This window comes from Copadichromis virginalis, linkage group LG20 (assembly GCF_057382275.1).
Source record: "Copadichromis virginalis isolate Kocher_CV1m ecotype Utaka linkage group LG20, C_Virginalis_male_GT1.1, whole genome shotgun sequence".
Lineage (NCBI taxonomy): Eukaryota > Metazoa > Chordata > Actinopteri > Cichliformes > Cichlidae > Copadichromis > Copadichromis virginalis.
Window position 1 is genome coordinate 25749506 of NC_140637.1, and position 13898 is coordinate 25763403.

The window sequence follows — 13898 nt, forward strand, 5'->3', positions numbered from 1 at the left end:
GTGAATGCACAGATTTTTGTCTGCCAAGAGGTTTTCTCTGCTTCAAGGCTGAAGATTTAATTTCACTTTATAATATATTGCTGATATAAGCCAGCTTCATCACTTCATCACTAAATTTTCTTGCTTTTCTTTGCCATGGTCTGTGCAACATTTATGCAAACATGCACACACTCACACAAACTGTCACAGATGCAGGAGAAAGAGTACCCCGGATTCTCTTCTCCTTGCCAATTTCTGGCTTGGAGTAATAATCCGATGTCAACTGTCGCCACACATCTTCCTTAAATGCCACAGGTCTAAGAGGGAGGCTGATTAGAAGCAGCGGGCAGGGCGATCAAGTGCAGGTGAGTCCACAGCCGCGCGGAGGAGCCTCTGTCCGGGCCACACCCTCCCCGGAAGCGCGAGCTTCCGTAAACAAACGCCACGGTTGGGAGAGAGGAGAAACAGGAGAAAACCAAAATAACAAAACCCAGGTTGCCCGGGGAGGACCGTCCGACCGTGACAGTAACATTGTTTGTGTCCCATTTCAGATTATATTCTGTAATATAAGAAACAAGAAGCATAAAGAGCTCATGAGCTCATCTATTTGGGATGTACTTTTAACAGTGAAAATCCTCATGCAGTGACTCTTAGGTGACAAAGTAATTATAAGCAATGAATAGACATCCTTTATTGCTGTCTGCAGCCTAGTTGACCTGTAAGGCACTGTTACCTTTACGTTAGCAGATTTTCCCAAGCAGCCAGGAAAACAGGCTAGCTTAGTAATGGTGAGGAGAAGGCATAATCCTAAACAGAAGCCCATGATTCATGTTTCAAATAGCTTTTCCCTACTCTGGCTGTTGGTGATTCTGTTTGGAGAAATGTGACGTTGTGTAATGCTGATTCGGTGTGTGGCTTTGTCAAAATGAGGAAAACCTGGACTTGTTAGAAGATGTGGCATCCATCTCACTTTGGATGAAGTGGCTAACATTCCTCTCTCTTATAATTGCCTGTTAGCACTTAATAATTATTAGTATAGCAAGTAATAATTGATCAACATATTGATTTATTCTGCCTTACAGAAAGCTGGTTACAGCAGGATAACTATGTTAGTTCAAATGCAGCTCATCTACTAATCGGAAGGTTAGTGGTTCGATCCCTGGCTTCCCCAGTCTGAATGACAAATATCGTTTGGCAAGATACTAACCCCATGTTGCTCTCCGTGGATCCATCAGAATGTGGATGTTGGCTAGGAAGCACTGAAAAGCACAGAAAGAACTGTTTGTGTGAATGGGTGAATGTGGCACTTCGAGTGCTCTGGGAGAGCAGAAAAGTGCTAAAAAATAGAATCTGCCCATTTACCATCTAACTCTTTGCATTGTTCCCCTGAACTGAAAAACTGAAAAAACAGTTTTAGAGTTTTCATTTGATTTTTCAAACTTTTTATCCAGTTTAGTTCTCATTTCAGGTCAAATTATTATTAAAATAAAAAAACTAAACTAAAATCAGAAGTACTTGAATTCCTGGTATAACTGTGAAATGCATACCTTAAAGCAGATAACTCATAAACTGGAGAGGTAAGGGTGTCTCACACTATTCCTCTATCCTTGCCTCACTGGTACTGTACTCTTCAAGTTCCAGTCCTACCTTTCGATTTTGGCTATCCTCTGTAGCAGAAACGCTTATCCAAGTCTTTCTCACCATCTGGCTGGATTACGGCTGTTCAGGATTTCCAGCAAAGACCTGGACAGGCTCCAGTATGTCCAGAACTCAGCTGCTATGATTTTAACATGCACTTATCTCTGGAACATGTCACTTCAACCGACTCTCAGTTGACTCCCAGACTAGTCACACATTACTTACAAGATCCTTCTTCTCACTTACAAATCCCTTGATGCTCTGGGCCCTCAGTACCTGTCTGACACTGCTGCACCCATACACACAGTCTCAGATACTGCAGTACTCAGCCAGGGGTTTACTTTCTGTCCCTCACAACAACCTCCAAACCTTTGGGAACAGAGCCTTTAGTGTGGCAGCCCCCACCCTCTGGAACTCTCGCAACGCCCCATCACTGGACTCTTTTTAAAAATCTTCTCAAAACTCACCTCTAGCCACAAAGCTTTTAACCTCTAGCCTTTTTATTTATATACACTACCGGTCAAAAGTTTTAGAACACCCCAGATTTTCCAGTTATTTATTGCAATTTTTGAACAGTATTGTACTGCAGAAAGCAGTGTGATGGTACACAAATGGTGAAAAAAAGGTGATTAACAATGGAAGAGAGACAGACCATCATAACACGTATAAATGTCGGTCTGTCCTACAGAGAAACTGCAAAGAAAGTCAAGGTGTCAGTGAGTCCAGTTTCCTTCACCATCCAAAGGCTCAGAAACAAACTGACAGGAAGAGTTCTGCAGACCCAAAGACACGACTCAATCAGAGGACAAGTTTCTGAGAGTTAACAGCTGTGTGATGGGCAGCTCACAGGACAACAGCTTCAAGCAGCTTAATAGTGGTCGTAGTAAGAAAGTCTCAGTTTCAGCTGTGAAGAGAAGACTTTGAGCTGCAGGTTTGACAGGACGAGTTGCAGCAAGAATGCCAGACGTCAGAATAAGACAAAGAGGCTTGGCTGGGACATGAAATACCACCATTGGACTACTGAAGACTGGAAGAAGGTATTATGGACTGATGGATCAACATTTGAAATCTTGAGATCATCACACAGGATCTTTGCGGTGGAGTAGGTGAAGGATGGTTCCACAGTGTGTGGCATCGACTGTCAAACATGGAGGAGGAAGTGTGATGGTCTGGGGCTGTTTGCCGGTGACTTGTACAGAGTGAGAGGCACCCTGAACCAAAACCACAGCATTGTGCAGCACCATGCAGGACCCTCTGGTATGACCTTGGTTGGTCAGGGCTTCATCCTACAGCAACATAAAGACCCAAAACCTAAATCCAAGCTGTGCCAGAACTACCTCAGGAACAAAGAACAAGGTGGTGAGCTTGAAAACACGGAGTGTCCAGCACAGTCTCCAGACTTAAACCCCATCGAGCTGGTTTGGGATGAAGTGGACAGAAGAGTGAAAGCAAAGCAACCTACAAGGTCCACGTTTATGGGAACTTCTGCTACAGATATGGGAGAATATTCGATTTCTATTGTAGAAAGAAGCCACGACTGTCTTCAGCTGTTATATCTGCCAAAGGGGGCGACTTTGATGAGTCAACCCTTTTTTTAAGCTACTATACAAGACTAAGTTATTCACGATAATAATTTAAAGCATCTTCAGTACTTGTGTCTGTGAAGGTTCTCAGTCATCCAGGTCATTGTAGTCAAAGGAGCTTGCAAAGAAAAGCGTCTGGGCTTCTTTAAGTTGCTTGAAGACGTTTGACCTCTCATCCGAGAAGCTTCTTCAGTTCTAAGGTCAAATGGTGGGGAGTCCCAGATTTAAACCTAGTGGGAGTACTTCAGTACTTGTGATTAATGATTTGGCATGATATAAATAAAACTGGGGTGTTTTTTGTTTCATTTATTTTATTTACTTATCTTTTCTCCTTGTTACTATGTGGAGTGATATATTCTTACTGTAAATTTGTTGTTTGGTTTGAGTTAGGACAGGAAATAAGTGTTAATGTTAGTTTGTTCCTTGACTTTTGGTGCCCACTTGCGATATAAGTTGGATTGTAGATGGGGGGCAGGGTTTAATAAGAATATATTCTTCTGCCTGCTCCTTTTCACACGTGGTTGCAGTGCTTTACTGACAGAAAGTGTAGTTGGTTTGTTTGAAAGAACTAACTGTGGAAACTGTTGACCAAGTGTGAAATAAATAAATAAATGAAATGAAATAATGTTACATGCAGATGTTTCCAGATGGAAAATACCTACTGTTTGTCCTCATCTCAAACCCCATTCACTGTGAAACCATGCACAAGATTACCTCTATCATATATACTCTTTGAATCCTTTTTTGCTGATTCTGCTGCCTCTGCCTCTTGTTTATTTTACACGTTATGCCCATATTTTAACTACATTTTTGTCTGGCATCATCTGCCTGCTAGCCCTTAAATCTCTTATGTATAATTTCCAGCGTAAAGCAAACAGGGTTCTTTCCAGCACAGCTTGAGGATGGCCCCGGGTATACTTCCACTTTTGATGGTCAGCCTGTCTTTGCTTGGGATACCCCACAGGAGGAAAGAGCTAATTTCCTTGTGCTGCTTCTGTGGAAGCTCTGCTCCTGCGCTCATGTTGGGTTGATGCCAGGCAGATTCACCTGAGACTGGTTGAGGCTGGACTAGTCCATGCTGCCTTGTGTTTACCACCTGGGCTGCCATCTAAAAGGCGTGGAAAGCTAGGGCCCAACACAGCAGGAACCCTGATTTTGTGTGTAGCTTACGCCACCAAAAAAAACTTGTAATAAACAGCCACTCAGTTTGTAGTCTTATATTTTAAAGGACTTGTTCTATAATGAGAATCTGGACTTAATGTTAATCTTTTTGGCCTGGCAGCGTGATAATAAAATGTGGTATTTTTAAAAACTATATTCTAGAGTTCCAGTTCATTTGTGCTCCTCACATCTTTGCCAAAGGAAGTGGAACAGCTGTAAGCTTTAAAAAAAGACATTTTTATGCCCGATGATCCGTTTGAGCTTTCACTGCTCTTTTAAGGTTCATAATGATTGAGAAAGGCAAGAAAGTGTTTATTAAAACAAACAGTTTCTTGCCATTCTCAATCAGGTCACTCCTTACAAAGTGGCCCTTGCTCTGTCAATTTCCACTCACCCTGGTTAATTAATAAGACTTGCAGCCTTCAATATTTCCATCGAAAAGCAGGATGACTGCAGAAGTCCCGAGGTTTGGTTGTCTACTGTGAACACTTCAAAGAGCTCATTCACTCTTACTCGCTCGATCCTCTTATGTCAGTAATCTTGCTATAAGAATAATTTCCATTTATCATTGGATACTATCAACTGTATTGTTTCTCCTCCATCTCAGCACGCTCTGTTACTTTCTGATGATGATTGTAACACATTTATCAATCACTTAAATCACATAAATAATGTGATGTCCTCAAACTGCTTCCGTTCGGTGCCTTGAGTCATTTATTTGGCTTTGCTAAGGTAACTCCTCTACTAAAGAAACCTAACCTTGTTGACAGCTCTATTGGTAACTATCAGCCTATTTCACAATTAGCAAATTATCAGAAAAATTGTAAAAAGTTTGTTCGAATCTTAAGTATGTCATGGTGATGGAAGCCAACAGTAACACGGAACAACTATTTCCCTTTTTATTAAAAACCTCAGTGTGGACAACCACTGTCCTCCTGCAGTGTGTCATATATGCAGTACAATGTTTCACATACTTTACCACTTTGTTGTTGTGAGAGCCGTATTCTTTTATAGCAGCATCAGTCACTCCGCTCCTCAATGTGCACACTGCAATCTCAAATATTATTTAAATTCTACTTTTTATTCTGTCTATAAAATAGAGAGAATCCTTCATGTAAGTAAAAAATATGTTTATTTTTGTTAGACCCCCACATGCAGTTACAGTAGTTGTTTAACTCTTTTCCATTAAAGTGTTTATGTTGCTCATCTACAATGGACTTATCGAATTAATTACCTACTTGAAAAACAGCCAGTTTCTCATGTCTGACACAGAAACATGCAAAATAGATACACAAAGTTGAAATGCAACTAATACAAAACCATACTTTTCCAAACTCTATATTTCTCTGATATAATTTCAGTTCCAACAGCAGAATTCGTCATGCGCCCCGGGAAAAGGCTGGACTATCCTAGGAGGACAATGACACAAGCACAAAAAGAAGACAGTACTGTTATTTAACTGGTCATGTTGCAATCCTGGTACCATCATCATCCTTCAAATGCATTTATTTCCAACTTCTACTTAAACTTTAAGTATTTATATTTCATTTAAAAAATAAATAAAACTAAGTGTCAATCAACATAAATGTGTTCTGCAAATTATTACTTGGCGTACTTTATAGTATGAACAAAAGTGGACTGTCCAAAACATTTTTACAATGAATAGTGTGAAGAAGGTCAATGTTTAAGGCAAAGCTGAGATAGTTTGGACATGTGCAGAGGAAGTTGGTGTGATGGAGGCAGATGAAGGCTCAATGCTGTGCCAACCCCGAAAGGCAGCAGCCCGAAAGAATAACAAGTGAGAAAACACATCAACACAATTGTCACGTTGTCAAGTTAAGAACTTGTAGAATATGTGAATGCACATTTAGTCAAAATCCAACTGCATGCACATTTTTAAGGGTTGACATGTTCTAATGCTCTGTATTTATTTAACAAATTTAATTCAAATTTGTGTTTTGCTTCTCCGACTGCAGTCCTACCTCTTCCACTATTGCATCCCAAGCCACTGGCATTTCCTATTCGATCGATCCTGGCTCCAAAACAGCCAGAGGTGCGTTTCCTGGTGGCCATCAGCAGGTCCTGGAGGCGGCTCCTCTGATTCACAGTCTTGCCCTCAGTTAGTGGTTGGGCTTTTTCAGATATCAGAGGTTCTTGGTTCCCCTCTTGGTCCCATCCTTGGCTGGCCTGGCTGCTTTTGGGCTCTTGGTTCATGTCTTCATAATAAGCTTCCAAGTCTTCTTTCTGGACCACTTCATCCAATGTCTCCTCAAAGCGTTCCAGCAAAGACTGTTGTAGAAATCATAAAGCATCTAATAAATCAGGTGGGACGTGCAAGTGTGTGTGTGTGTGTGTGTGTGTGTGTGTGTGGATGGGTGGGTGGGTGGGTGTGGGTGTGTATACATAATGAGGGTGACAGGCTGCAACAACACCCCCCTGGGAGCCAGAGTCAGGTCCATTAGACCATGAGACCCAGGCTGTCCACGGACCCCCAAGAATAGTGAAGACCTGAGGCCACACATCTCGATGACAACCACGTGAAGGAAGAGGGAGGCTCCACATGGAGCCCCCACTGCCAAAGGACAAGGGCCCCAGAGAACCAATGGGTAACCAACCCCACAAGAGGCCGGCCATCCCAGCGTGAGCCAAAAGAAAGGTCCCAGGTGATGAGGATTGTTTGTCAACCCTTGTTTAAAGGACAATAGTGGACTTTTAGAATGAGATGAAGTTGCTGAACCCTGACCTCCAGCATCTCAAATCAGTTGGTTTAGCTATAAACTTGTGTGAGGAATTTATTGACAGTGGGGGTCTGTCTGTCAGAAAAGGAGGAATAAAAGCTGCCTCAGCTAGGTAAACAGGAAGCAACAGTTAACCCAGCTGACTCTCACACTGGATTATTACACCTCACAGAATCTCAGTTCCTATGTTATGTTTCTTCTGCTAATACTGATACTATAGTGTACACTGCAAGCTTTTAAATACAGACCTTATGGTGCAAGTGAGTGTTTGAGATATAAAGGATGAGTATGACTGTATGAAAAATAGAGTGCTTTTAAGATTGACAGTTGTGACATGAGCACCCGACAGCTGGTCAACAATGCTCACACTCAATGCCTCAGGTGCAGATCAAATTGAAAAACACACAGCAGTGACGAGTTGTGTGGGGCCACCAAGGTAGCCAGGAAAGACCCAGTTCATCAGCTGATCATCTAAATCCCCTACTACACCCTACCTGGGGTCCCAGGGTTGGGACTCACCATCTCCACCGCAAAGCGTGGACTAGAGTCAGCAGATGGGTCCCGAGTCTGAGAGCCCACCTGGAGTCACCCACTCAGCCAACAACAAACAAGAGGGACCCATCATTCACGATGTTTAAATTTTAAATATCACAGTTATCATCAGTGCACAGATATTGTGACGTTCACACTATGAACCAAAGGCTGCATACTTTCAAAACAATGGATGTTTTTATTGCCTAATTTAATAGGTATGCAAATATTAACAGCATATCAGGAATAAAGGTGAAGGTTTTGTTCATGTGTTGTCAGTGCTGTGTCAGAGTCAAAGCAAACTCATTAATAACTGTCTACTTCAGCCACAGCTAAACCACAGCTTGTTATTCTGGAAGCAGAGAGCTCTAATTTCTAGTTCACCTCAGCTAATTATAAGATGAAGGAAGAATGAAGATGAAGGTTTTGATGAAGTTAAAATTACAAGTGAAAATCAGGAGAACAAAGTAAAGCTGGTATATCTTTGAGATCAGATCAATGTGAGGTCACACTCTAATGATAACTACTTTTCGACATTGTGTTGCTTTGTTTGTAATCGCCTGATCTGTTGTTGTGTCTTCTTGGTGTCATCACAACAGTCAACATTTTATCTTGTTATGCCCTCTCAATACTCACAAATCCAAAGAAAAGCATGTCAACACGTGGTCTGATTTAAACTATATTTGAAAAAAACTCTTTACTTTGTCAAGTAAAACATAAATCAGTTATACTGGACTGGATGCATTTGTGCAATTATAAAATGCTTGTAGCATTCCTACAAGCATGGTATAATTGAAGACACTGATACCAGTGAAACTGCCTTTGAATGACTTTTAAATGTTGTAATAACAGGAAATATGTTATTCATGCAACTATTTTCTCATCTTTGACCCTCTCTCTGTTTGAATATCAAAGTACCTGACCCTTCACAGTGTAATGTTTTCACAAATGGTGTGTTGATTACAGGTGTGACATGGTTTCTTACCTTGAGCTGAGCCAGGTCATTAGCAGATGAGGGCCTCCCCAGTATGTGGCTGCTAACCAGTGTTTGCTGACACAGCAGGGCCAATACACCCCACAGAACCTCAGTTCTCATGTTATGTTTCTTCTGCTAATACTGATACTATAGCATGCACTGCAAGCTTTTATATACAGACTGGCTCACATACACAACCATCTACATACACTTACCATGCGCCAGACAGGCAGTGCCATCATTTTGTAGACGGCCCCAAGTGCATTCTGACACCTCTAAATGATAAGGCCGCTGGTCAGATGTCTCTTTAAGTGGCGCTTGGTGGTAAGTGACGTGTGTGTGTGTGTGTGTGTGTGTGTGTGTGTGTGTGTGTGTGTGTGTGTGTGTGTGTGTGTGTGTGTGTGTGTGTGTGTGTGTGTGCATGTGTCTATGTATACAGTATATGTGTCTGTGTATCATCATGCTTTCCAGTCAGCAGTGGCATGACCTAAGGAGCCATCTTGGATCTCTGAGCTGTGTATTGGGAAGAATGCAGTTTCACTATGCAAATACTTAACACTGTCTACACTCCTAAGAATGAAACGTACCATAGTAGGTTAAAACTGCTGCTCGTGGTTCCATGGTTTAGATTAGGACAGGAAGGAAACAATGTTATAGTCAAAGGAATATAAACAGTATCGTGAATATGATTTATTACCATAACTGAAGGCATTTCTTCCTGCCATGAGTTTGTAAGGTAGGAATAATACAGCCTATAATCTAAAATTATAGGCTGCATTATGAACAGGCATGAACAGGCGGTATTATAGAAAAGAAGAAGCATATACTGTGAGTATGTTTCAATAATAGGTGGCCTTTAATAGAAAGTAGACAAGAATTACATGGACTCAACTTTCAAGAAACAATCATAAATTTACATGTTTTATAACAAACAAGTAATTTTCACATATTTAAAGAAATATTTACAAAATAAATATTTGAGTTTTAATGTGTATTCGGTGAGTTTCAAAGTTAAGAGTTACACAAACACCATGTTCTCATTTTACTGTAACTCCACAGTATTAATCAGACAAATCAGAGCCTGAGGTCTTTATTGGTTTCTAGGGTCTTTGCAGTCGCACATTTTGGAAGTGCAGACTTTGATGCACTATGATAAGAGATTGCATTTCATGGGTGGAGCTTTGCCTTGTTCGCTCATTCAGAAGGCACATAAATGGCACATTTAATAAGGGATGTGCTTCACACAGACCCCTAATAATCCTGCAGATTTGAATTCTAAGGAGTCATTTTAAATTCCTATTTGGAGAAAATTAAAAAGCAATTTAAAAAAAATCACAAGGTCACTCAAAACTAAACAGAACTGAAATAAATAAATAATATTTAGAGAATCATTTGTTTCATTTTGCTGAGAAGACTAATACCATTGTCATGCTCAGACCTCATGTTTAAAACATACAAAAACTTTTTTTAAATTTGCTTTTGTTTTTTCTTTACACTCTTGGCGTGGGACAATCCTCCACAGCTGACCAAGCTCCCAGAGGACTTTGTAGGACCTATGATGGCCAGCTAGAGCCGGAGAATTATAGGGAATGTAAAGTATTTGGGCAATAAAATATGAGATTTATGTGGCTTTGCAGCATTACAGATGTGCCACATATACTTGCACAGTGTGACCTTAGCTGCCTTCAGGCTTTGAGCAGACAAGGACATTAATCTGAGTGGTAAGAAGGAATATAAAGGGAGTGCACTGGGTGTGATTGAAAAGTAATGTGATCCTGGACATGCTGCTGCAGGAGGTGTCTCTGTGGCCTGATGGTTGAACTGCTAGCTGTTGGAATGCATTTAAATTACCCAGAATTCATCATTGTTGTTGCTGTTTGAATCCACTTCAGACCAATACAGTTTGGACTCCTTTCCATCATTTGAGGAACAGGCTAACCAAATGACTGTGGCTGTGGTGAATGGATGTGGATCCTGAGCACCCAGCTTTTGCGTGCTCTCTCATGAAAACAGAGCCAGGAGAGCCTGAAAGAGCGTAATGTCATGGCTTGATGCTTTGGCTTTATGAGAACTCCAAACAATGAAAATTAAAGCAGTGACTGCAGTCAGCAGTTCAAAGCTGGGCGACCTTCATTTGGTTCCAGTTGCAGCAGCTGTGCTTCAGATGGGACTGAACTGGGAGCACATCCAGTTCCTCTTCATTGGATGGGAATGGGGTGGCTGAGAACCAGTTGAAACTTTAAACAGTGATTGCTTTTAGCACTGAGTGAGTTATGGGCATATTCACAAGACAACTCAAAGTTATGGATTGTTATGGATAATTCAACCACAGGCTGCTGCTACTTCCTGCTTTCATCTTTCGATCTGTCCATTTGTCTGACGGTAGAATCCAAAGCACTTGCTCTTGTATTATTATACTGTGGTGGACCACTAGAGGGCTCCACTCACACCCAGTGTTGAGGAAGTGTGTGTTGCTGTGTTTGTGGCGCGATGTGTTCAGTTGATGTTGGAGAGGAATAAAGAAGGAGTGAGAATTAAGAGCTCTGTGTCGTCCATGCTTACCTCCACAATACAGTCTTTATCTTACAATTTAAAGTGCCCTGAGTCAACTGCTGTTATGATTTGGTGCTATATAAAATTGAATTAAATTGAATTGAAATTGGAGGCTGAGGGAGCTTCTTCAGGGCCACACAGTGAGCTGCCTCAGAGAACCTGTACACAGTGGTTAATATAACTGTCTTTCCATCTGAGAGGAGAAAATCAGTGATAAAATCCAAAAAGATGTATGACAAGAACCTATTTGGAATTGTTAGTGGGTGAAGGAGACATGTGGGGGAGGCAGGAACGTATTCTTTAACACTAATGAAGGACACCAAAAATATTGTTTCAGGAAAGAAGTAGTTCTACTTACCCAAAGGTAGCAGGCAAACCTAGTGATGTGGTCCCAGTGGAAGCTGGGAAGGAATGCCATGGTGGTAATTTCAGTTCTTAAAAAAAAAGTTCCAAATACAACAAAAGTTGCCTCAAGATGCTGTAAGGTAAAAGTCTTCCATCACCGGTACAAGCGGTACATGGTGGACAAATTGAATCTTCTAAAAACAAGAACCATTGTGTAAGATTGGAGTTCAAACTTTTAGCAGTCTGCAGGTAGGAGAGAAATTGTAGTCTGTGGTCCAGCTGGACCTGAGGTGGGGCCAGGCTTCACCTGTCAACCTCGAACAGGATTTTGAAAAAAGTAGAGGAAAATCCCAATCTAAACACAAAGATGAAGACGCTAAAGAAGTCTCTTAGGACATCTTTTCTGAGGGTCTGAGACACCGTAGGGATTGGTTAACCCAAACAGCATACGAGGTGTTTGAAATGTCCCAGTGGAGTTTTAAAACAATTTTCCATTCATCTCCATCTTGGATTCTAACCAAATAATTAATTTTTTAAAACCCAGTTTAGTAAATAATGTTGCAAAGATCAGAAGACAGAGTTGATTAAAGGCTGTGGATACTTACTCTTGACAATGGTTTGGTTAAAGTTCTGTAATCTATAGATGGTATGAGTGTTTTATACCTTTTGTTGCACACTCTACTTCAAACATACAAACTACACTTAAAATAAAATATGACAAGAAAACTATTACATACTCTTACTATAACTAAAAAACACAACTTTTCCTCAGATCCCCAGACTCTTGAATGATGTACATGGTTCATGACAACCACTTCAATAAAACCTTAAATCTAAAATGATAAATCGATAAACCACCCCGCCATTTTCTTCTGCTTCTGTGAAGTTGGGCCGTAGGGGCAACAGTCTAAGCAGGGAAGCTGAGACCTCGCTGTCACCAACCAGCTCCTCCAGCTTATCCAGAGAAACATCAAGGCATTCCCAGGCCAGCCGAAAGATTTCTCCAGCATGTCTTGGAGAAATCTGGTGCCCACTCGTTACAATAGCAATGATTAGTCGTCTAGTCGTGCACGTGCCTAGTATATTTCTAGACGAAGAGATTTTTAAGATGGGTTGTCAGACCCAACCCATCAAAAAATATCCATAAAATTCAGATTTTTTTGGAACTGAGATGTTTATTAGCCCTTATAACAAAATCCACAAATCTTTTTTTTTCCTACATAATGTTGTGCATGATATATGTTTATTATATATTTATTATATATTTTTTGTATCGCATTTGATACATTGGATGTTTTGGCAACTTTTTGTTAACAACAATGTTAATTTTAGACAAAAAATGAGTTTTGTCCATAAGATTTTGAAATTATGGCAAGTATTGATCATGTTCATGAGATAGAGGTCTCAGAAACTCATATTAAATATGATACAAAGGACATTATAGGGTTAATACCCTGTTCGGTGCCTGTAACAAGAAATCACATGTGATTTTTCTTCCCCCTTTATTATTTCTAAAAGGGGAATTTATTTAACAAGCTGGGGACTTGTAAAGTGTGGTGGAGTCAGTGTGAATTGTTATACATCTAGTGGAAACAATCAATATATCAATCAGTCAAACAGCCATCTAAACCATGTGGCCATGAAAGGTGGTTTGAACACTCTAAAAAAGTCAGCAAATTCAAATTCACTCATGATGATGTAATTGTAGCTTTAATCAGTGGAGCTCCTCACTGATGATGGAGTGCTAAGCTGTACTGTAATTCACTGTACATCACTTCCTTGTTAGAAAGCGTTTAATCAACCTCGGAGACGCAATCAGGTGCCAAGCTAAGCATGTACACACTAAACTACTCAGCTGATCAGCAGTAACGCACTGGCAGTGAAATAAATGGGAATGGAAAATCATTATCACCAATAAACAGTTCAGCATATTAATCAATGTTGTTGAGTAATGATCTGTGTCAGATCATTACTCTTTTTTATGAAGACAGAAAAATAAATCTGTTATCAAATGAATTCTGTATATAAACGTCCTGCATAGAGCTCCCTGCTGCTGTCAGTTACTCAGAATGACAAGAGCTTCTTCATTAAGACAACACTGCATGTTTCAGTGTGTGTTTTTATATTTGACAGTTCAAAGGAAAAGTCTCCCGTACATTTGTGCCTTTTTGAAATATGTTGGCTGTGTCTCATGGTCAGTGATGAGGGCCAATGACGTGCAGTTGTAAACATTTATTAAAACATTCAACAGTACACAAGGAACAGTTTGGCTTTGATTATTTTAAATATTCTGCTGAGCAACAGTATTTAATAAATATTAGTAAATAAATAGCCTTTAAATAAAAGTATCTTTGGGTAGAGACGTTGCAGTTTTGGAATTTAGATGGTAAGACT

The 13898-nt window shown here is 40.4% G+C and overlaps 1 protein-coding gene across 1 annotated transcript; it reads right to left on the reverse strand.

Moving 5' to 3' along the window:
- Positions 1-296: 296 nt before the first annotated feature.
- nppa (natriuretic peptide A) lies at positions 297-8726 on the reverse strand. Its single transcript, XM_085442976.1, has 3 exons — positions 8616-8726; positions 6344-6650; positions 297-538 (listed from the first exon to the last, which is right to left on the reverse strand). The coding sequence occupies exons 1-3, from the start codon at positions 8724-8726 to the stop codon at positions 297-299; spliced, it is 660 nt and encodes a 219-aa protein (XP_085299102.1).
- Positions 8727-13898: the final 5172 nt, after the last annotated feature.